Source organism: Anolis carolinensis, chromosome 1 (assembly GCF_035594765.1).
Source record: "Anolis carolinensis isolate JA03-04 chromosome 1, rAnoCar3.1.pri, whole genome shotgun sequence".
Classification (NCBI taxonomy): Eukaryota; Metazoa; Chordata; class Lepidosauria; order Squamata; family Dactyloidae; genus Anolis; species Anolis carolinensis.
The window spans coordinates 178,039,629-178,063,907 of NC_085841.1; the positions used below are offsets into that span (position 1 = coordinate 178,039,629).

A 24,279-nucleotide genomic window follows, 5' to 3' on the forward strand; every position below is an offset into this window, starting at 1 on the left:
CTAGGGTATTCTCCTTCATCCCTTCATTACTAATGCATTAGATATCAATGTACTACTTTCTAGAATGACAAACCACATGATAGGAAAGTGGGGGGTCCTGCTTTAAAACACAATGTGATAAAGTCCATATTATGTTAAATCAGGTGAGGCTAGTTTAAGCAATGCCTCGTGAAGTCCAAAAGTTTCCATCCCTTTCAGGGATGAATTTTAAAACTTTTCAACAACTTATTCTCAACTATCATTATTCATATGTCAACTGTGACAGAAGTTTTACATATTTAATTTTTCTTTAAGGCCACAATTTTAGTAAAATTCAGTCAGAGGGTTTTAGAGCCCTGTAGAATTATTCTGTCTTAAGACTGGTCAAAAAGTAAAGCTCTTTTTGCATTTCAAATGGATGATCTCAACTGCTACTCTGTAAAATTATTTTCCAGATGAGAAAATGGAGGGTTAAATGCAGTTGCAGGCCCTGCATATAACTATGCAAGAACATGATAAATGCTTTAGGAGAAGTGGCTGGAAAAATAGATCACTCTTGCCTGGGTGTAGTTATCTTCTACACAAAAATCACACAACTATGGCATCTCAACTTTGGATACTTGTACAGTTTAATTTGCAAACAGAATCGTATAACAAATTTTATTTCCCAAATCATGTCTACTTGTAAACTTTTATAGAAAACCCAGGGATAAAATGAATTTTAAGTTGTGAAAGGCTTTAAATGTTACAGTAGAAAATACAGGAGGTAGAATGTAACTGAAAGGACTAATGCAATGTTAGAATCAAATCTATAGCTCCTGTAAGCTACTAATACATGGTTTTGAAAACCTAATTCCAGTGTTCTCTAATGACCATAGAAAACACAAACATAAATTTGCCATGAGAGCCCTTATATCATGCTTGATATAGGGAGGTAGGATGTAAAAATCAGAAGAACACAAGACATGACATTTTATGTACAGCTCCTGTTTGCTTTACTGTTGACAGTTTGACAACTTAGTCACCTTCTTCAGTTTCAGACTCAGATTCTGAAATAAATAAAAAAGTTTTCCATCAAGAACATGTTTTTGCTAGACTTTTAGCTTCCAACAATAACAGTTAATGTATTCAATGTTTAGTTACCTTCTTCAGCATTCTTGAGCCATTCTACAAACTTCTTCATTTGTTCCAGAAAGACACTCTTTCCTTTGGCAACATGCGCATCTTTATACCATTTCAAGATGGGTTCTTCACTTAGCACCTCAGCTGTAGGAAAAATTAGGATCATTATCTATCTACTCCTTCACACAGAACAGTCTGGCAAATATATTCAAGATTATTCATTTATTTCCGATGTAAAAAAATGTTAACACTGAAAATGTTTGCAAAACAAGGCTGTAACTTTCAATGACATGCAACTAATACAGGGAAAACATTTTCATACATTATACAATGGGCTATGTATAGAGCTGAAACCTCACCAGAATACACAAACTATTTTCAAGAAGATGCCTTTATAATCTCTTAAGAAAAACACTTAGCTGTTAGAAAAACAACAAAAAAGATATATGGAAAAGTTCTGCTCTTTTAATTAAAACGAGTTCTTGAAGACTCTGCTGCCAACAGACAAACTGAACCAAAAGCAATTATTCATTGAACTTGTCCGTGTATTATGGTATTATGTTTATTTATATCCCGCTTTTTCTCTCCATAAGGAGACTCAAAGCAGCTAACAGTAAAGACAAATATTTTCTCATTCGATAGTAATGTCTTCATTTTTTTAACAAACCAGATTTTGTTCAGATAGGGGATGCTCAATGGGTTCATTAAATCAGATTTATGTGCACCTTCCTCTCCTTGGCTAAAGTAAGCTAAAATTATGTTCCCAAAGAATTCATATGAATGAGAATGCTGCCTGGCCTGATAAGGCTGCTGTATAAACCACAGGGAGTGAACACAGGCAAAATACAATGTGCTGATTTTATTATTCATATATTAAGATACTTTTAATGGCCTATGAAATGTTATTTGATAAGCAAAAGTTATTCAGGGATAGGAATATATTTGAAGCAGTCCTGGAAAGGTGATTTCTACTCTCCTTCACCTCACTCAATTGTTCCTGCATTTCTTTAAGAAAATATTGATAGGACAGATATTGCATATCTCATTCAGCAATCTGACAATGGGCTGGAGCTAGAAAATATCATGATGCTAATAAAGGTTCATTCCAAAAGTTCAGCTGGAAGCAGAGATTTTTCTCAATACAGTAGTTATATTCTGAAAATTCCTGACAAGTTCATTCCTAGAACCCTTCAGCATGTGAATGGGAAGATGGTGCATTGGAACTTACTGTGACTTTTTTTGCCATGGGACATCTACCGGTAGGCTATTTTTTTTTTTTTTTGCTATCCAGACAAGGCAAGGGATTTAAGTTAAGCTTTTTCCATTAGATCCCTATGTACTTCACTTGCATATAAGCGCCAGAGACAATATAGGAGGAATATGACCAGATGAATGTCTCCTTCTCCCTGGCAAGAATGGACCTCCATGACAAATTCCCAATAACACATTATCTGTCAGTGTAGAAGGAGCCACCCATGAATGAGACCTACCCAAGACTGGCAAGGGAAAAGGGGGAGCCTAGACCCAAACCACACATGTCTGCCATGACACTGGCTCCGGACAAGGTGGCCATGGTGGCTTTGAACTTTTGGTAAGAAGGATAAGATAGGATTTCCAATTGCTTTGGAGACTTACCAAATATTTAATAAGTCAAAAGGAAAAATGAGAGTAAAGAAAGTATCTACTTTTAAAAAGGGGAAATGCAGGAAGGTGGGGGGGGGGACCACAAATTGGAAAGGGAAGGACTGAAAGGTCGTTTTTCCTTCCTTTTTAAAACAAAGGCTAGTGACTGAAGAAAAAGGAATCACAAAATAGTAAATCCCCATAGAAACAGGTAAAGATAGAAGGTATGGAAACTTGTGATTGCAAAGAATGAAAAAAACAAAAACACACTTTTGGACAACTAAAATGGCTGGCAAGATGAGGCTGCTTATTAACATCATCACCACTAGGGGTGTGTTTGCACATCTTAAAGTGCTTAGTGGTGCTCTTCAATAGAGGGTATTTAAGGCAGATAAAATGGTGGACCTGTCAGATAATGCGATTAGTAGGGTCTCCCTTTCGACTTGTGGCTTATTTCAGGAAACTCCTCCGTGGTGGGGTTATGTGTAGTTTCCAGGCTGTATGATAATGTTATAGCAACATTGACTCTGGATGTTTCATCTGCATCTGTGGCTGGCATCTTCAAAGGATCCTCTGAAGATGCCAGCCACAAATGCAGATGAAACCAGAGAAAATGCTGCTGTAACATGGCCATATAGCCCAGAAACCACACAACTCCCAGTGATTCTGGCCATGAAAACCTTCGACAATACATCTTCCCTGATAGTCTACAGCTATATCTTCCACATCAGCTGCTTGAGGATTGGAGGCTGAGCAGAGATCAGACACCATCCATATGCAGGTCTCCCAGCCACAGCTGCATCGGTAGCTCTGAGGAAACAGCCTGAGCAGTGGAAGGAGGAGGACACTTTGAAGACAGCATTGAAGGAGGGGAAGAAAAACCAGTTTTTATTCCCACATCAAGGCTGCTCCTTCTTCCCTCAGTCTGCAAAAGCACCAGGAATGTGCTTAATAAATTGTGGAAATGTTTTGAAACAGTTTATCAAGAGGCACCTACACACAATAAGAATAGTGTCCACATCATGTAGTATCATGTAACACAAATACAAATCAGTCACTGCACAGATTAACTTGACTACATCTGACAATTAGGGAGCAAACAATTAAAGAGTAAACTGGTCTTTTGAATGACTAATTATTTTGAACAGAACAGCTACTGTACCAGCTTTAGCTTCTGGAGCTATATCAACCTCAACAGCCTTATTAGAAAAATGAGCTGCAGTTGCACTCTTCCCAGGCCAAAAGTCTACATTTCAACTGTTAACATTTCTAGAGCTATGTGTTAAGATTATAAATTGAAATTACCTTTGTAGAAGAGCACCACTATTTTCTGGAAGGCTTTCATGAAGTGGATGTTATCGTAACAGTACTCCTGAATCTTGAGCAACAGAGTCAGTTCGGACTGACCTTGAGTTGTAAAGGCAGCAAGAAGAGGGCTGTATTGCTGCAAAGATTGCAGGAACAGAAAAAAAATTAAGCATCAGGAAGAACTTCTCAACAAGCTGTACAGATAACATTTCCCTTCAAAGTGGAGCAGCAAAGAAAACAAAAACAAAGCAAAAAATCCCATGAAAGTAGACAATTCTCTTAGAAATTGAGGATTTCTGGACATTCAGACCTGTATTTTTTAGCTTTTCCTGAATGGTTTTTGCTGGCCATTTCATTATTTTAAGCACTTCTATGAAATTGTTATGGATGTGAAGGGATATAGTTTAACCATGACACCAGCAGTCATACCTGTATATGTTTTTCCTAATAAGAGAATATCTGTTACTGTTTTGTGAAGATAGAACATATTCACACCTGTTAAAGAATTACTGTTTTTCTTCCATTCTAAGACCCATTTTACCTTTCTATAAATGCCTCTAAAAATGGTATATATCACAGCTGCTATTTCATAAACAAATAAAGCCCCCCACCCCATTGGCGGTACTGAAATTACTGTGTATTTTACAAACAATGGTGTTTTAGAAACTAAAAAATAACTCACTAGGTTCTATAGCAGTGATTCTCAACCTGGGGTCCCCAGATGTTTTTGGCCTTCAACTCTCAGAAATCCTAACAGCTGGTAAACTGGCTGGGATTTCTGGAAGCTGTGGGCCAAAAACATCTGGGGACCCCAGGTTGAGAATCACTGTTATACGAGTGTTATCCAGAAAGTTTTGGAATTAAAAATGAACAAAGTAAAGGAGAAAACATTTACCATATGCAGTTGAAAGCCACACCCAAATACCACTTCTCAACATAGTCGCCATTCAAATCTAGGCACTTATCATAGCGATGAATGAGCTTGGCAACTCCTTCCCCACAAAACTCTGCCGCTACGTGTGAAAAAATGGAGGGGGGAGGGGGAAGCACATCTCTGGAGGGAAGGGGGGTGAATCCTCCTCCCATTGGGGGCCATTTGTATGCAAGAGCGGGAGGAGGGGGGAACGGAAACACGATGGCTCTCCTCTCTCTCTGTGCTCTTGGTGCACACAGAGCCTCTCTCTCCTGCTATGGAGACGTCTCTCCAGCCCAGCCTAGCTTCCTAATCAGTGGGAGGAAAGGGCTCATGATTGGAAGGAAGGAGGGGGGCTGGGCTTGGGAAAGGAAGCTGGGGCTGGCAAGTGGGGTAAGGGGCTGGCTGCCTCTGTCGTCTCCTGACCTGGCCAGTTGGGTGGAGGATCCCCCCCTCCCGCTTTCTTCCTGCACACACACACACATTTTGCTCCAGATCCTCTCTCTCTCCTTTCTCGCTTCCTTCTTCGCCCCAACACACTCCCTCCTCCTCCTCCTTTTACCTCTGATAGTCTTGCAGCAACTTGTACTTCTAGCCTTTTTCTTCTCAAGAGGCTATCCAGTCCAGCCACATTCTGCTAGGCTGGAAGGCACAATCCAAGCCCCCCCCCCCCCCCCCCCCGAACACAGAGCCACCCAGCTCTAGATGAGATTCTGGAGACAACTGACCAAGCAAAATTTGGTTTTCCAGTGTTGCCATTCCTCTAGGCTCAATATGGGATTCTACAGTATATCAGTAGAATCTACTGTAAATCAGTGTGTTCCCAACACTGATCTTCTATGTTTTGGTGATTAATTTGTAAAACCATAATGTAATTTGATGTTCAATAGGTTTTTCCTTAATCCCTCATTATCCAACATTTTCGCTTATCCAACGTTCTGCTGGCCCGTTTATGTTGGATAAGTGAGACTCTACTGTATTTCAATCTTTCACACACGTCTACAATCTGGTTACTGAATATTTTCAAAGTAGCTGTGTTAAGTCTCTTGCAGCATAAGAACAACAAAGCAAGGGAGAAAGGAAAAAGTGCCAGCACCTTTAAAATTGACTAGTTTTTATTTTTCATGAGCTTTTGTGAATATGAACTTTCTTCTCCAAATGCAGTACAGATCTGAAGAAATGGGTTCATATCCACGAATGCGCGTGGGAAAATAGAAACCAGTTAGTCTTAAAAGTACAGCCAGTTACTTTTTCTTCCCCCCTTCCTTATTGAACACGTTTGCTCAAATGTTAATCTAATGCATAAATACCTTCAAGTGCTTGATGGCTTGTTCTGCTACTAGCTCCTCCTTTTTGTTCCATTCCACAGTGCTCATTACACTGGACCAGATTATGCCTATCACAGTCTGTTCTGATATGTTGTTTTTCTTCATTTCCTCCTTGACATACAAGATGATCTAGACACAAAGAACTTAGTCAGTTTTGCACATCTTATGTTGTGCATATAGACTATATTTTGATATTTATCTTAGGAAGCAGCATTGTTTCAAGTAAGAACCAAGTGCTGCAATATCTGGCTCCTTACTTAAATTATGTGGGACCTATTCAAATAATTTGATAATGTCAAGTTGAATCCCCACACTGAAATATCCATTTGATATTCTACCTATGGTTTTCCCATGCATGTTACAATAAGCAATGCAGAAACACAGGGCCCTTCCGCACAACCATATATCAAGGCAGAAAATCCCACAATATCTGCTTTGAACTGGATTATATGAGTCCTCACTGCCAGATAATCTGGGATAAACAGAAAACCTGGGATCAGATCCTGGGATAAAGGCCTTGCCTGGAAGGACCCACAGCCATTCAGACTATCTCTAATTTGGAGATATATTCTGCAGAAAACTCATCAAATCTAAGCCCAGCAACCGAGGACACACCACAAAGCTGCATGGTACAAATGTCCTGTTGTGTTGCAAGCTCTTAGAAGGAAACAAAAACCAACAATGTAATATTTCTGCCCTGGAATGTAGTCATTAAATATAATTTAGATCTAAGAAAGATAATTGGCATTAATAAAGTGTAGTTGAATGCACTCACATCCTTAAATGGATCCCCACGTGACATCTGCTCTTGGAGTTCTTTCTGCAGTTCTTTACGAGCCCCTATGCTCTGCTGGTTCCGGACATATTCAGAAAGTTCCTTCAATCCTGCATCAGTGAAGTACTTGGTGAAGTGTTCAAGGCTTTGCTTGTTGGCTGGAAAGAGTTCCTGAAATATATAAAGAAAGACAGATTATTTGGATACCACAATTAACGGACTATTCATTTTCAAGCAACTGATATATTTCACTTAACGCACCATCAGCCTGTTGTCCATGTTGACTTTACGAAGGCTAGCTGCCACTGCGTTGATATCTTTTTCATTTATCCATGATTTGAACAGTTTTACTGCAAAGGCTGCTGAAACACCTGCATGAAGAGTGGTTGTATTAATAGTATCAAGCTGGAAAAAATAAATTATATCCTAAAACCTAAACACACAGACATGAAACTCAAAACTCAGAACAAACTAAAATAATATAAGCATAACATCAGCACACAAAATTTGGAGTTGCATTCCTTTACTTCAAATCCTTCTGTAACATATTTCAGATAAAATCCACTGGTTTTATTTGAAATATTTATTCATCAATAATAAAAAGCAAGGCTGCTGGTATACTGTCCTAACAAACAAGGCTAGATATTCCCAATGTACAGAAGTATTAATGTAAGTATTACATTGTTCAACATAGTACACAATGAGAAAGCAAAAATAAAATTTAAATACTTAAACGTAAGTCAGTAATAAAATAAAATACACACACTATGCTTGTTGGTCAAAACCCTGCCCAAACAAAAAGATTCACCTGCTGGCAGAAAGAGAACAGGGAGAGGTCAAGTAAACCTCCCATAGGAGGTTATTGGACAGCCTGGGAGCAGTCAGATCCCCATTAAATAACAACTTTACTCTTATATCTTGCCACCATCTTCCCGAGGGGACTCGGGGTGGCTTACAAATGGGACAAAATACTCACAAGACATAAATACAAAACAATCCATTAAAGCAAAACACAATAAAAATAGGAACATAGTAAAATAAAACAATCTAGATAAAAGCACAACTAAAATAAACCATAATATAAAACATGACCCTGGGAAGGTGATGGGACCAAGAGAAAACCTTCTTTGGCTTGCATAGGGAGATTGAGTGGTTCAGATAGCCTGGACAGTTAGGGATTAAAAGTCAAAACCAGCTTGAACTGAGGAGTCCACATTCTTCACTTTCTTTTTTAATGCTACCTACATATGCTTGGATGTAGAGGCAGAGATGTCCAGATTGAGAGACCAACCCAATGTGGGAGATAAAGGGTTGGGTTTACTCAAATCAAAACCAAAGAAGTCTTGGATTGAGTGGTATAGTAAGGAGCAGAATGTTCACAGCTGTCCATGAACTTCTCCGAATAATCTTTGGACTCTTTTTACTGCTGATGAATTGTAGGCAGTTGGAGCAGAAAAAGATCAAAAGTAGTGATCTGTGGCTTATATTGGTGGGCTTGAGTGGAGATAAAGCTTACCCATATAGAAGAGCCTTAACCCTGGGTCAATCTTTTTATGCACTTGGAGAATAAATGCATACAAAACTGGCGTTATCCAAGGGATAACAGACAGTGTGAACAATCATCCCATTCAGGATTTGTGCCCTGCATAGGTCCATTTCTTGAAGGAGCCAGATGAAGTCACTAAGGACTTCATCAAATACAAGTACATCTCACTACACCCCACACTCCCCACACTTCTAAAATAGTTCATAGACTAAGTGCCACAAAGCCCTTCATATGGTTCAGCCAGAACCCCAACTGTCATATGTGGTGTCAGTGAACTGTGTCAGAAATGTAGGAAAAAATTTTTTTGGGGGGGGGGGGGACTAAAGTCAGAGAGAAACCATCTTCTGAGCTCCTGGTGTACCTGGAAAAAAGGGGAAAATCTCTTTGACATGTGGGATGGAAACTGTCAAGATTTGCCTGTGTTGAACTGCTTCAGTGACATGGAGAAATGGGTGTTCCTATGGGCAACCTCCTATATTCTACTTCTTTTACAAAACCCTTCTGCATAAGCCTGGAACAGTAATTTGTTTTTAAATAAACATAATCTTTGTGCTTTGATTGTGCTTTTCCTGCATGGCAGAAGGGGACTGGATGGCCCCAGAGTCGTCTTCTACCGAAATACTGTTAAGTTTATGTTGGTTAAAATTGTTCTTCATTATAACTATTGTATTTGTTCTTCCTTTTTTCTTTTTGAACTGTTTGAATTAGTTCACACAAATACTCTCCATCCATCTGCCACTGGCCCGGCCCATGTCTGACATATAGCACACACATACATACACATATTAAAAATGGAAATGTGTATATGTGGCAAAGGTATCCACTTACACAGACAGCCTCTCACCTCCACAAATAGGCTATAGTACAAAGTGCTGAGATACCTCTAAAGGCACGCCCTCCACTGACACTGCAGGTTATAGTGAGTGCCATGAACATGTAGCGCACATGTTGTCAATGTCCTCCCCAAACACATCAGCCCACCACCCAAGGAATGTTTTCATTTGGGGACGATTTCATCCTAGGACTGATGTGTTCCTCCATCACAGGCAGACATCCCGGGGTTCCTTTCTCTCATCATTGGTGTGAAATTTACACGTACCCGCCCAATACCTCTCCCTTAACCCTTTCCTACCCCTTTCTATGGCACACAGCAAACAGAGGAATTGATCAGCAACTGAACAGACTAGAGGGGTTGGGAAGACTGACTCTATAGGATGGAAGTTGTTTCACTCTGCATCAAAGCTTAGCACTATGACCTCTTTGATAATGGATCTGGACCACATTTGGCACGCAGAACCCCCATGACCAGGTTTGGGGGGATTTGAGCTTGATTTATAGAGGTTGTAGGTCATCTTTATCCAGAAAACACTGTGAATCCAAGGATTTGCAGGACCCTTACTCACTTCCAGAGACCACGGCCTCCACGAATGACAGACCTGGACCAAACTTGGCACACAGACCTCCCCCCCCCCCATGTCCCACTTTATATCCTGGTGAAGTTTGGAGGAGGATGGACTATGGATGATGGGATTTGCAGTACCTTTACCTGATTCAGCTACAACTTCAACAGACCACTAAGTCCTCCCACAAATGATAGATCTGGACCCACAATTGACACACAGACACCCCATGACCAATAGAACATACTGGAGAAGTTTTGGGGACACTGACCTTGATTTACGGAAGTTATAGTTCACCTGCATCCAGAGAATCTGTGATCCTCACTGACAATGGAGTGGGACTATACTTGGCACAGAGAAGCCCCATTACCAACTGAATATACTGCAGGGGTTTGGGGGGGAACTGACCTTGGCTTTAGGAGTTGTAGTTCACCCGCATCCAGAAAGCACTGACTCTAACTGATGTCAGATCTGGAGCAAACTTGGCACACAGACCCCAAGCTGGTATATGTGTGTGTGTGTGTGTGTGTGTATAAAGCATTTCTTCAGACACTACAAGAAACTTTTGTTTCAAAAAGGGCTCCACAGCAGAAAAAGTTTGAGAACCACTGCTCTAGAGTAACAGGATTGAGAGGGAAAATATCCCATAGAAGAGGTGTTTGTCTTAAGAATGATGCCTTGGGTCTCCTCTAGATAATGGGAGTGAGAAGGAAAGAAAAGTAATGGTTTAAGAATGGTTGAGATGGGAGGCAATCCTTTGTGATTGGGGATAAATTCTCCACCTTTTTAAGAGACAGAATATTATGCAAAGAAGATTATTCTATGTGCAAGAAGATTATCTTCCCACTTTCTCCCAGCTTGGTCTGATGAAGTCCTAAGACAAAATGAAGGAAACAGTCTGGGCCAATTCAAAAGACAAAGTCCAAGATAAAGCCACATCACGATCCGAAACAAAGAAGTCTAAACACAATCCAAAGAGAAAGCAGAAATACAGCTGAAAAAGAAGTGGACAGCTCACCAACAGTTATTTCAATGATACTGTTGAACTGACAAAAAAGAACTGAGTGTTTCAGCAGGAATCAGTCTGATTACAAGGGCCAAGAAAGAAGGAGCTAACAAGATTTTTCAAATGATGCACTGCATAGGTGCAGTAAACCCATTTGTGTCACAGAGAACATGTACAAAAAACAATGTTACTTGGCTAAATATTTTGTAGCAACATGTAAGACAATGCTGGAAACTGGAAATTAAATTACAAACTCTCTGCACCAAAAGGAAATTACTGTGAAGAACCATCTTCAACAAAATCAAACATACTAAAGCAAAGCAATAAAAACAATCAAATCTGAAGAATTACTATGCATTATTACAGTACACCCAAATAATGATGTAGTATGACCCCCCCATATCTGCAAGGTATGTTCCAGGACTTCCCACAGATACATGAAACCACTGGGGACAGGGAGTACTCTTATTTTCATGCCGAGAGCAAAAATATAACATTTAATATTGTCTCCAGTTCACCTCCTATCCGGAGGGGAAATTAATTAATGCAGGATGGCTTTCCCTTTTCCTGGCAATGAATTAAAGTCTGAGGCTATTGTGTGAAGTGTATCAGCAAAACCATGGTTATGGGATCGGTGGATATGAGATCTGGGGATCTTAATGCAATCTACACAAACTCATTGAAAAGTATGAAAAATTCTTTGGCTAAACATTACAGTAATCTGAAGCTAAACTTGAATTTACAATTACAAAGAGATTGCAGGGCTCCTGTGCAACATAGTACAGAGAGCTCTAAATCGGATCAGGAAAGATTGTTCCTAGAACTACCCACAACCATTTTAAATTACTGCAATTACCTTCCTTGACTAGATTCTCATTATACAGGCTGTTGAGAATAGACGCATTAAGTGTCCCGTTGGCCAGAAGAATACCCGTCAGCATGGCCAATTTGTTGCGCTCAGACTCTGAAAAACCTTTCAAGAATAGCAGCAACTGCAAGAAGAAAACAGTTCAAACAAGCAAGTCATTGATTCTGTCTGCCAATGCTAGCAAGTGATTTAGAAAGCATCAAAAAACCATTTCAAAAAGGAGGCTGCATTAAGAGGATTTACAGTGCAATACTATACATGCAGTCAGAAGTCTCAGGGAATCCTATAGGCTTTACTCCCAGTAAACAGTTACAGTATTTTTAAAAAGTATTACACCAATTTTGTAAAGCATTAACATAACTTTCCAGATTGCAAGAAAGAAAAGCTTTTAGAAATTGAATGAGAATATATTTTTCTTTTCTTTTTTCAGGTCATGGAGGATTGGAATAGGCAGGCAGGAAGACTAATGCCGGTTAATGTTCTTCTGTTACTAATAGCTGTAGAGACATTTGCATGGTTACAGTGCAAAAACCTAGTTCTAATGTTCAATACCTTTTTAACTTCATCCTCAAAGCCTTTTTCCAGGTACTTGTAACGCCTGATCAGCTTGTTAAAGACCTGTAAACCAAATATTAGTGATTAAGCAACATAAAAGATATATTGGATCAACTTTCATTCCTAGGGACAGAAAAAAAATCAAGAGTCATTTGTAAAAGAACACTTACCTGAGCAAATGCTTGCATCGTTTCTAGGTCCTCTTGTGCAGCGAATACACAGACATCAGTGTGCATCATGTCATCTGCCAATGTACCACCTGGGGCTATTAAGAAATTGACATTTAGGTTTGTCAACTGAGTTGTAATCCAAGACTTAATCCTGACTAATGTTTAGAAAATCCAATAGCAAATCAAATGTAACCGTGCTCTCCAAGGTTTCAGTGAGCCCTTTAACTATATGTGTTTATGTCTGGAACCTTCTCCATGCAAAACACATGCTTTACCATAGATCTACAAGATGTGTTTGTAAACTGAAGACCCAAGAAAGGAAACTTACCCAGCATTCCACCAGCCACCAGAATGTCAAAGAGTGTCTCTGCATAGCGGCGATAATCAAGTTTTGCCCCAGAAGCATCAAGGAATTTTGCTACTGCTTCCAAGTCACTGCCAGTTTCATTTAAACCTTGAATAATACAGTCCTGAAACTGAGTGGGGTCAAACCTCTCTTTTTCATCTGTAATCAATAAGAAGCATTATGAACATTGAAAAAAAAACACAGAGAAAAAAACCATACAGTCTACCTACTCTGTAATGAAGAATTGACAAAAAAAGGGGGGGGGGGAGGAGATAAACTGAAGATTGATAGAAAGCATTTTTCCATTTGAAACATTTCAGAACTTGAGTTGATCAGAAAATATTGCACCAAGATGTGCTCATTCACTACAGCTTCTGGGACTGAAGTGTAACAATATGCAGAAATACTAGCAGGTTGTGCTGGAGTTGTTTATGTTTGCATGGGCCTCATTATATCCACAGGGGTCCAGTTCTTAAATGGCAGCGATTTGAAAACACGCACTTCAATATGTTTACATCACCACCATTTAATAATATGGGACAAGTGCAAAGTGTAAATGCTAGAGCTCAGACATTCAGATGGCCTACTGCAGTTATTTGCTATTCCAATACTAAACACATTACAATCTACCAAAAGCAATGAGACATTAAAAAATTTAAGTGTTAAGCTGTCTTCTTTTCCTCAAAATGAGAATTTTTTATCCAGTGACAAATATTACTGCATTATGACACCTGCACTCCAAATGCTCCAGTGAAGCATGGAAGTGTGTCAAAATCTATTCCTTCTGTTTTTAAAGATTCAAATGCAGACAGGAGAATCCAACAGACTCCATCATCACTTTTTTTTTGTCATAATGCCTGAACTAGAGATTCTGGCTTGTTTTAAAAAAAACAAGCTAGAACACATACCTTCCACTTCTGCCTAGAGGAGCCAAGCAGGAGCATATACTGGCTGATTTCCAATAAACCAGAGGTCAAATATGATGCCAGAACTACTTAATTTTTTAACACAATGACTACTGACATATTTATGTTCCCAAAAATTTCAGTATCACACAACCAGCTGGATTAGATCATTTTTATTTCATAAAAACAAAAATATATACAAGAGTAAAGTAATGAGGCTGCAAATTCTGGTACAGTAGAGTCTCACTTATCCAACATAAACGGGCCGGCAGAATGTTGGATAAGCGAATATGTTGGATAATAAGGAGAGATTAAGGAGAAACCTATTAAACATCAAATTAGGTTATGATTTTACAAATTAAGCACCAAAACATCATGTTATACAACAAATCTGGCAGAAAAGGTAGTTCAATACGCTGTAATGCTACATAGTAATTACTATATTTACCAATTTCGCACCAAAATATCATGATATATTGAAAACACTGACTGCAAAAATGCGTTGGATAATCCAGAACGTTGGATAAGCGAGTGTTGGATAAGTGAGACTCTACTGTACTTATTTTCTGTGTTTGAAAACTCAGTTTGGCAGAGAAAAATACATTCCAAAAATCATATCCACTTATTTTGAAATAAACCCCCAGTCACTGAATTCCCTTGTCAGCTGCTGATGCCTCATCAAATTGATATACCCAGCAGCTGACATAAAATATATTGAATTTATCTCCTGTAAATTCTCCGTAATTTGGGTTGCTTTATTGTTGCTACCATTCTCAAGTGTACAAATTCTCTTCTACTGTGGCACCTGAGGGCCTTTCCTCACTCCAAATGGTGTTCTTTTCTCATGAGGGAAATAAATCCAAAGTTCTTCACTATCATTTAATAAACAAAGCCAAAGTATCATGGTCTTTGCTTCTTTCTTCAGATTATCAGTCTATTTAAGGTGAGAAGCCGCTACCCAAATATTCTAAAAGCAGTACTTGGAGGGAATGATCTGAGAGAAGCTTACTCTAATATTGACATTTTGTTAATGTAACTCTGGTAAGTGTTTGACACATGCAGCTTTTCCCATTTGGCATAAAGCAGGATGCATGCCACTAACCAATTTTTCATAAACTCCTGGTGTCTATCTGTATCAAACAAAAAACTATTCAAAGTACATAATTGGGCTTACCTCTTTTCCTAGTTTTAAAACGCTGGCCTGATAGCGTTGGCTTTTGCTGCTTTTGATTATTCATAAAAGACACCCTGTAAAAACAAATATTCAAGATGCATAATTGAAGCAGAAAGATTATGAGTTTGAGAAGACTTTAGTTCCACCATTTTCCTGATATTGGTAACACTACACAAATATATTATTTGTCTTTAACATGAAACAGCATCCTTGTGTATTTCAAATGTATTCTCCCTGTTTTGAAAAGCAAAAACTAATATGGTTAAAAACAAATACCATATGTTTTATGTATGTCCTTCTATGAGGACAATAATTATAAGATTAGCCTATGACTGCAAACCACAAATCATGCACTCATCTAATTATTATTTAATATAATATGTTGTAACCAGAGTAGTGGCAGGCTTATGATTCTTCATTAAATAATAACTGTAATTATCTAATAATCTGTAGAGTTAAAAGACTGTTAGATGCAAAAAAAAAGGCAGTTCCTATCTATATTTGAACTGGGAAAGAAGCCACAAGTTTATTTTGCATGGGACTTTGCATTCCCTGAGAAACATAATATCCAACACAAATTTGCAGAGTTCCCATTTATTCATTTTTTGACACATTATGTTCTTAGCTAGAGGTCCACACCATTTTATAGATATTCTGGTTTTGATTCCCTCCCTATCCAATGATATTTGCAATATCAAAGCCAAGTCACTGTGCCCATATTTTTCATTGTGAGACTGAAGTATTTAGATCTTTATTAAAAGAACCTTACTTGTACTAAGTATGCTAATAAAACTTTCATCTTCATTTTAGAGAATCTCAGTCCTTTATCCAGGTATTCACTAGACAAGTCAATAATTAAATCTCTGGACATTCATCAACACCTTCAAATAAACAAACAATTGTTCTCATAAATTAGTTGAGAAATATTATTGCTTATACAGAGCAAGTGTCAAAAAACACTAACCCTTTGGAACCCATAATATCATAACTCCAAATCATAATGTGGAAAACAAAAACTGCTGCTTTCACCTTTGCATGAAAATTCCTATCTCTCTTTCCAATCTAATTCTAACCATAATTGCTTTATATTCAAAGTGGACCAATAAAGTCACATTTTGAAAACCAGGTTTTATGATATCTGAAGTGAGCAACTAACAATCTCCGTAAGTCTACAAACTGGGTCATTACTATTACAAAGAGGCAACAAGGTTAATATTTACAAATGTCTATAAAATGAATTCAGTGCTTAATTTAATTTTGAATCAGAAGATTTGCAGCTGCCAAAGGTTCTCCCCTCTTACACAATTTTAAAAGATATCTGAAAACGGAATGAATTATTTGTTCTCTATTTGTTCTTCAGGAGTATATGTTAGCACACCCCTAACATATATCCCTGAAGCCAAATTACAAACAGTCTAAAATGCAGGAAAGGCTGAAATAGCCTCCCACCCACATCTCAGGATGTGAGATAACATTTAAGGTTCACACCAAAAAAATCTTAGATAAAAAGATAAGGTATAGTAATTGAGAAGGTGAATTTTTCAAATCTGGGCAGCAGAGATCAGTTCTCAAGGGACAGAAAAATCAACAGTGCTCCTTCTTGGAAGAGACTCATTCCTTGCCCCCACCTGCCCTTTGGAAATGTGCTACATCATGAGCTCCAGTTCAGAGCATCCTTAGGAAAGGAGCATGACAGCTAGCAAGGCATCAGTAAACTGTCCCTAACTAAATTGCAGCCTGTAAAAGAGCGCACAACCCGGAGTGTTTCAGGACAAGACTATTTTGCATTTTGCCTTTATCTCAGGGCCCTTCCACACAGCCCTATATCCCAGAATATCAAGTCAGAAAATCCCACAATATCTGCTTTGAACTGGATTATATAAGTCCACACTCAGATAATGTGGGATTTTCTTCCTTGATATTCCGGGATATAGGGCTGTGTGGAAGGGACCTCAAAAGCACCGAAGAAAGTGGCCCCTTCCAGACAGGCTCTATATCTCAGGATCTGATCCCGGGTTTTCTGCTTTAAACTAGATTGCCAGATAATCTGGGATAAACAAAAAACTTAGAATCAGATCCTGGGATATAGGGCATGTCTGGAAGGGCCCTCAGCTGTATAAAATCCACATTGAACTGGATTTATGCTTTTAATTGGGATCATTCAGTAGCTTTATTGTGACATTCTTACAATAGCACAAACCAATTCTTTTATCTCCTTTGGAAGCTGGCACCATGGGTCTGATAAAATATATTTTGCAAAATAAAAACACACGAAGAGAGGGTACACTAAGACCCTTTCCACACAGCCATAAAACCAAGAATATCAAGGAGGAATAACCCACAATATCTGCTTTGAACTGGAATATCTGAGTCCATATATCTCAGTTCAAAGCAGATAATGTGAGATTTTATTCTTCCCAGCAGGCTTCTCCTCTTTCCAAACCAAGGCTCATCCATGCACAGCTCTCCCTAGTCTGATCACTTTTAACAATGTTTTTAACTGTGTTTTAATTGGTAAATTTCATATGTATGCTTTGGGCTTGGTCTCGCATGTAAGCAGCCCCAAGTCCCTTCAGAAAGATGGTGGTGAGGTATAAAAATAAAGTTATTATCATTATTATCATCCAATAAACCACCATCAGAGGCTAGCAAGCCCCCTCCACCTCCTTTCTTATGTGCAAAAGGCCCTTCTTTCTTCCTCAATCAGGGAGGGTAGTAGACAAACTGCCAGGAAAGGAAAGTCCCTCAGGTGGAAGGCCCTTCCACAGAGCCATATAACCCTGAATATCAAGGCAGAAAATCCCACAACATCTGCTTTGAACTAGGTTATCTGAGGCCTCTTCCACAAAGCTGAATAAAATCCCACATTATCTGTTTTGAACTGGCATATATGGCAGTCTGGACCCAGATAACCCAGCTCAAAGCAGATATTGTAGCTTATTCTGTCTTGATATTCTGGGCTATATGGCTGTGTGGAAGGGCCCTAGGACTACTGGCAGGTGCAATCCAACAACAGCTATATGGCTTTATGCTTTTGTGTATCTATAGCATTACTTGTTCTTCATCCTGGATTAAACTCAAACCCCTGTGCTGATGTCTGGTTTGGGACTATGTATATATTCTGATTTTGAAAAAAATCAAGAGCTCAGAAGAGTGACCATTTTTAATATGGCAATTCTCAGGCTATCCCAGTCAGCATGCCCAGTATATCCGCCCTCTCCAAGGAAGCCTTATAGAAAAACAAGGCCACAAACAGTATGAACAGATGTCTCTGTACTTTCTGCAGCAACCCGTGGAAGAATGGGCCCCTCTACTCTAATGGCCACCTCAGCTTCCCTCTGGGGCCTTTCCACACAGCCCTATATCCCAGAATATCAAGGCAGAAAATTCCACAGTATCTGCTTTGAACTGGGTTATCTGAGCCCATACTCAGATAATGTGGGATTTTCTGCCTTGATTTTTTGGTTTATAGGGCTGTGTGGAAGGGCCCTGGAGCACAGAGCAAGGGATGCTTAACCGGACATATTTCTATCTACTACTGTTCCACATTTATACTATCAGGTTACCTGGGGAAATTCTTAAAGATGAAACATGTTATACACTCAATATCAGGATATGAAAAAGAGGATGGTGCCCCTCTATTTTGGGTAGTGGTTTAGAAGAGGAAATGTCAGGTATCTAGAGCTGGCATAGGCCCCTTCCACACAGCTGAATAAAATTCCACATTTTCTGCTTTGAACTGGAATATATGGCAGTGTACACTCAGCTGACGCAGTTCAAAGCAGATATTGTGAGATTTTCTGTCTTGATATTCTGGGTTATATGGCTGTGTGGAAAGGCCCTCTGATAACCCAGTTCAAAGCAGATATTGTGGGATTTTCTGTATTGATATTCTGGAATATAGGGCTGTGTGGAACGGCCCTATATCCACACTGCTATATATTCCAATTCAAAGCAGATAATGCTGAATATTATTCAGCTGTGTGGAAGGGGCCTGAGTCAGACCTGCTTCCTGCCTAACCCTGTTGAGCGTCCCCTCTCCTCAAAACATACCGGCCTACCCACCGAGGCTTCCGGAGTTGTGGTCCAGGAGAAGGAATAAAGGATGAGGAAGGGAAGAATGAAAGAAAAGGGAGGGTAGGTAAGAAGGGAAGCCTCCCGCAAGCTCCGCCTCCTCGACTAGCCCAGACTAGGCCTCAGTCCCTCACTGACTGCCTAGGCCTCAGTCCCGCAACCCCGCCGGCGCCTCCCGCCCTGTCGCCTCCTCCTCCCCCGCCGGCGTCACCACCCAACAGAGGCCGCCGCTTTGTTACCCGCCAGGCCAGGCCTGGCTATGCCAGGCCGCGTGTAAGTGGGGGCGAGGGAGGAGGAGAGAGAGAAGAGGAAAATAATGGGGGGAGTGTCACGCCCCGAGCCTCGCCCCCTCCCCCTGCGCTCACCGACTTTTAAGGCAGGAAAGGAACGTCCAAGGAGCACGAGCTTCACCAGCAGCGCGAGGAGGACGGAAAGGTGGTCTGAGGCGGTAGTCGCGTCTCGAGTCTCCTCCCCCTCCCAACCGTCGCGGGAATCTCGCGATACCGCGCGCAGGGGCACAGACGGGCAGGGAGAAGCCAGGGAACAAACCATTCTGACTGCCTCTGCCAAATGGGGGGGGCGCATATATATGTGTGTGTGGAGATGAGTCTCTCAGTACAGCTATGATACCGGGGATGTACAGACAATTTATTTTATTCCATCCTCCCTGAAGTGAGGGTTGTGGTCCCGAACCATGTCAAAAGTTGACATATATTGGTTTGCCTTTCTCTCCGCCTCACCCCCCCCCCGCATTCCGTAGTAAAATGGTCCGACCCAGGCCGCTTTGCCTCTCCCCACTTGGTGACGTCATTTACCGACTGAATCTGTTCCTTATAACTCGGACGTGATTTGAGCCCATTCCAAGGGAGGAGCCATCCCCCCCCCCCAAATGGGCACGCCCAGTGTCTTGTTTTGTTACTGGGTTAATCCATTTAGATGGAAGAGGGGGGAGTAACAGCATTTTCCGGCGTCTCAGGCCCCTTCCACACAGCTGAATAAAAATTCCACATTTTCTGCTTGAACTGAAATATATGGCAATATGGACGCAGATAACCCACTTCAAAGAAGATTTTTTAAGGATTTTCAGCCTTGATATTCTGGATTATATGGCTGTATGGAAGGGCCCCCAGAATATCAAGGCAGAAAATCCCACAATATCTGCTTGGAACTGGGTTGTCTGAGTCCACACTGCCATATATTCCAGTTCAATGTGGATTTTATTCAGCTGTATGGAAGGGGCCTTAGAGATAATTGTTTGCTGCAAAAAGCAAAGTCTAGATTTGGCCATTGTATATAAGGGACACCATTCTACTACACTAGTGTATATGGTGGGACTTACCCATTCATGGATAGAATGGTCTGAGCTGCCTGAAGAGTTTGCTCACTAAATGGGTCTTCATGGTCGAGCCTGCAGTAATCTTCCAACTAAACAGTTATATCAGAAGTAATACCTTGGCGATAGTGTGTCCTACAGGCTCTTGGTATAGAAGCCCGTGAGCAGGTTTTTACTATTTCGATAAAACACTTGTATTCCTCAGGGATTGGTTTAGCCGGTATTTCACCACCTGATCTCCGCCGGGAAGTAGTAGTCAGTAGTGAAAGGGCCAAGGCATTGACATCTCCGGCCCATCCTCTGTTCGGATATCAGCCACCATGCCAATGCTTTAAATCAAGAAACAGCTTACTAAGATCTACAGACACTCATAGGAACATCTCAGCAAGTGAAAGTCCAGAAGTGGCAGACTAAAACCCAAAATCTCAATCAGTGGCTGATACCGGATGAGAAACTCCCTCCTGGGCGCACAGAAGACTGGGCGACTTGGAAGGCACTGAACAGACTCCGCTCTGGCACCACAAGATGCAGAGCCAATCTTAAGGAATGGGTCTACAAAGTGGAGTCCACAACATGCGAGTACAGAGAAGAACAAACCACAGACACAGCATATTATTTGTGAATAGAGAAATGCGGGGCCACACCAAAAACCATCCTGTCAGACTACACAGAGGGGTAATTGAAATCCATAAGCAAGTGGACAATTTAAACAGAAAGGAGGAAAACATAAAAAGGAACAAAATCTGGCTACCAGTATTTAAAAACTCTACAGACTAGTAAATAAAAAACAAAACTCAAAAACAGGAATTCCAGACAAGAAACAATCAGGGCCAACGAATCACCTCCCAACAAAGGATTTCCCCAGGCAGGTAGCAGCCAAGCTTTGAAGCTGCAAGGTTTTACAAGGTTTATCAAGGTGATCAATTGCAACATTCACGCTTGCCTTAAAAGGCAAGAGTTCTTTCTCCCACGCTGGAAATTCCACAGATATATAAATCCCACAAACCTCACAACCTCTGAGGATGCCTGCCATAGATGTGGGTGAAATGTCAGGAAAGAATGCTTCTGGAACATGGCCAAACAGCCCGGAAAACTCACAGCAACCCAATGTTTCTGGCTATGAAAGCCTTTGACAACAAACCACAGACCACTTACTACAATGCAACCTGATCCCTGCCACATGCTCAATGGTGGACCTTCTTACAGCAACACCAGAGGCACTCCAAGTGGCCAGCTTCTTGTCAAAGAAAATTTAGTATAATGCCAAGTCTTTAACTTTGTGGGTTTTTTATATATTATAACTGTATTCTCAATTCGCTTCTGACACGATAAATAAAATAGCTTCCACGCATTTTGTTATCCAAGACAGGATCCTGGAGCCAAATCCCTGTGGATACCAAGGGCCCACTGTATTTAAACTGCTCTGTAGAGGAAGAGTGAATTATAATAGAACAAAATGTATGCAATTTTTTCTTGAAATGTTTTAGTCTAATATTGAGAGCTCTTTAGCTGTGGCCCAGATAAGCAGCCTTGGCAGAACAAATATAGTAATCATCAGATACTAGTTTAAATATGTTGATTTACATGTCAGGTTAAAATAGCAGCCCTTAATCACATTCATTAATTTTGACATAAATATTCAACATCAATTGTTCTCAACCTATGGGTCCCCAGATGTGTTTGCCTTCAACTCCCAAAAATCCTAACAATAGGTAAATTGGTTGGGATTTCTGGGAGTTGTTGGCCAAAACACCTGCAGACCCACAAGCTGAGAACCATTGGCATTGCAGTAAAAGTTCCCTGAAGAATTCAATTTTCATTACTTAAATCACAGTTTAAATCCCTAGTATGTAAGGAAGATTTTTTTGGTTCTTCATACATGGAATCAACAGTTTACTAAGGATGCCATCCTATGTACAGGAACCAATGGGGTTTAGTTCAGAGTAAAAAAATAATAACCTCTCACTTTTTGAGACCAAAAAACAGAGCACTGGAAGTTCTTTATTTTTTAATTTTTCCAACAGCATATACCATTTTGAGAACAGTAAGTTGTATTTTTTTTAAAAGAAGATTTTTTTTGATGTCTTAGTACAGCGTATATGTAAAATCATTGATAATAATAATAATAATAATAAAAACTTTATTTATACCCCGCCACCATCTCCCCGCGGGAACTCGAGGCAGCTTACATGGGGCAGAGGCCCAAACAACATAGGAAAATATATGAGCAACATAATACAAATCACACTATAAAAAGATAAAACAGTAATACAATATATAAATTAAAACAAAAATACAGGATAAAAAATTGCATTTAAAACACATACAGTAGAGTTTCACTTATCCAAGGTAAACGGGCCAGCAGAAGCTAGGATAAGCGAATATCTTGGATAATAAGGAGGGATTAAGAAAAAGCCTATTATATATCATATTAAGTTATGATTTTACAAATTAAGCACCAAAACATCATGTTATACAACAAATTTGACAGAAAAGGCAGTCCAATACACAGTAATGTATTGTTGTAATTACTGTATTTATGAATTGAGCACCAAAATATCACTATATATTGAAAACCTGGACTACAAAAATGGCTTGGATAATCCAAAGGCTTGGATAAGCGAGGCTTAGATTAGTGAGACTCTACTGTAAATGGTAAAATCATAATAAATACAGGATAGATTATTAAAAACCCTTATTATTAAACTTTTCATCTAATTCTTTTTTTAGATTTGTAGAGAAGTTTTCTGTCATCAATACTAGTGTTAAAGGTGAAATAACTGGCATAAGTTTTATTTTATATTTTCTCCAAAACTCTAAAAGGTTTTTAAAAAGGAGATTGCTTAACTTATACCAGTTCTTTTTATATCTTTATTATCCAAAAAGAAAATATATTCTAATTTAAGTTCTAATTTTTTTATCATCTTCTAGCCACTTCAACTTTCCCCCCACTGTTGAATTGGGTTTTCCAATGTTAAAAGAGTATTGTCTGCAAATAGATTTATTTTATATTTTTCTGTTAATCCTATTCCTTTTATACTAACTTCCTCTCTAATTACATTGGCTAGTATTACCATTACTATTGCAAACAGAATTGGGGAAAGGGGGCATCCCTGTCTTGTACCTTGGGTTATGCTTATTTTTTTTCTGTTAGGCCATCATTACTGAGGCATAATTCTTTGAGTACAATTTATCATGTAAGCTTCTAAAATTTTCTTCAAACCTGAATTTCTCCAGTATCAATTTTAATGCAGGCCAAAAAACACTATCAAAGGCCTTATATATATCCAAAACGAGTAAACTGGCTTCTAAATCTTTTTAATAGTATGCATTATGTTTAGTACCCTTCCCATTAAAATTGCCATTTATCTCTCTTATATAAAGCCACACTGCTCTTCATTAATATATTTATATATACATTTATTCATTCTTTTTGCCATTATTGCAGTTAGAAATTTTGTGTCTTGGTTTATTAACAAGAAAACCTGTATGGGCCTGTATGATCTAGGATCTGTAAGATCCTTACTAGATTTTAAAATTAATATAATCAGAGATTGTTGCCATGACAGTGGGACCTTTTCACCTTTTATTATTTTATTATATAATTCTTTTAGTTTAGGTATCATTAAAGTTTTGAATTTTTAATAATATTCCGGTCCTAATCCGTCTATTTTATTTTATTTATTTCCCTCATTTCTATCCTGCCCTTCTCACCCGAAGGGACTCAAGGCGGCTCACAATCTGGCAAAAATTCAATACCTATATACAATACAGTACTATTCCTGGGGCCTTCCCAGTTTTTAGATTATCTATAATTTCCTCAATCTCCTTTTCTGAGATTAATCATTCCATAG

At 39.4% G+C, this 24,279-nt stretch overlaps 1 protein-coding gene across 4 annotated transcripts; it reads right to left on the minus strand.

Moving 5' to 3' along the window:
• Positions 1–585: 585 nt before the first annotated feature.
• On the minus strand, positions 586–19,610 carry bzw1 (basic leucine zipper and W2 domains 1). 4 transcript variants are annotated; one of them, XM_008113812.3, is made up of 12 exons: positions 19,458–19,610; positions 15,019–15,092; positions 12,922–13,098; positions 12,594–12,688; positions 12,421–12,486; positions 11,857–11,992; positions 7,310–7,419; positions 7,049–7,219; positions 6,256–6,402; positions 4,030–4,168; positions 1,123–1,245; positions 586–1,028 (listed from the first exon to the last, which is right to left on the minus strand). In XM_008113812.3, the coding sequence occupies exons 2-12, from the start codon at positions 15,080–15,082 to the stop codon at positions 997–999; spliced, it is 1,260 nt and encodes a 419-aa protein (XP_008112019.1). In that variant the 5' UTR covers positions 15,083–15,092; positions 19,458–19,610; the 3' UTR covers positions 586–996. The 4 variants fall into 4 exon arrangements, with proteins under 4 accessions (XP_008112019.1, XP_008112014.1, XP_062816462.1 ...); XM_008113807.3 differs by having other exon boundaries at positions 19,462–19,591; XM_062960392.1 differs by lacking the exon at positions 19,458–19,610 and adding an exon at positions 19,084–19,221.
• Between the last annotated feature and the right edge of the window lie 4,669 nt (positions 19,611–24,279).

Excerpts from the sequence above, each read along its gene's own strand:
- bzw1 (XM_008113812.3), bottom strand. The coding sequence starts at position 15,082 with ATGAATAATCAAAAGCAGCAAAAGCCAACGCTATCAGGCCAGCGTTTT. Across the intron at positions 13,099-15,018 it reads TTTTAAAACTAGGAAAAGAG|ATGAAAAAGAGAGGTTTGAC; the intron begins GTAAGCCCAATT and ends TATTGATTACAG. Across the intron at positions 11,993-12,420 it reads TTGAGGATGAAGTTAAAAAG|TTGCTGCTATTCTTGAAAGG; the intron begins GTATTGAACATT and ends TTCTTCTTGCAG.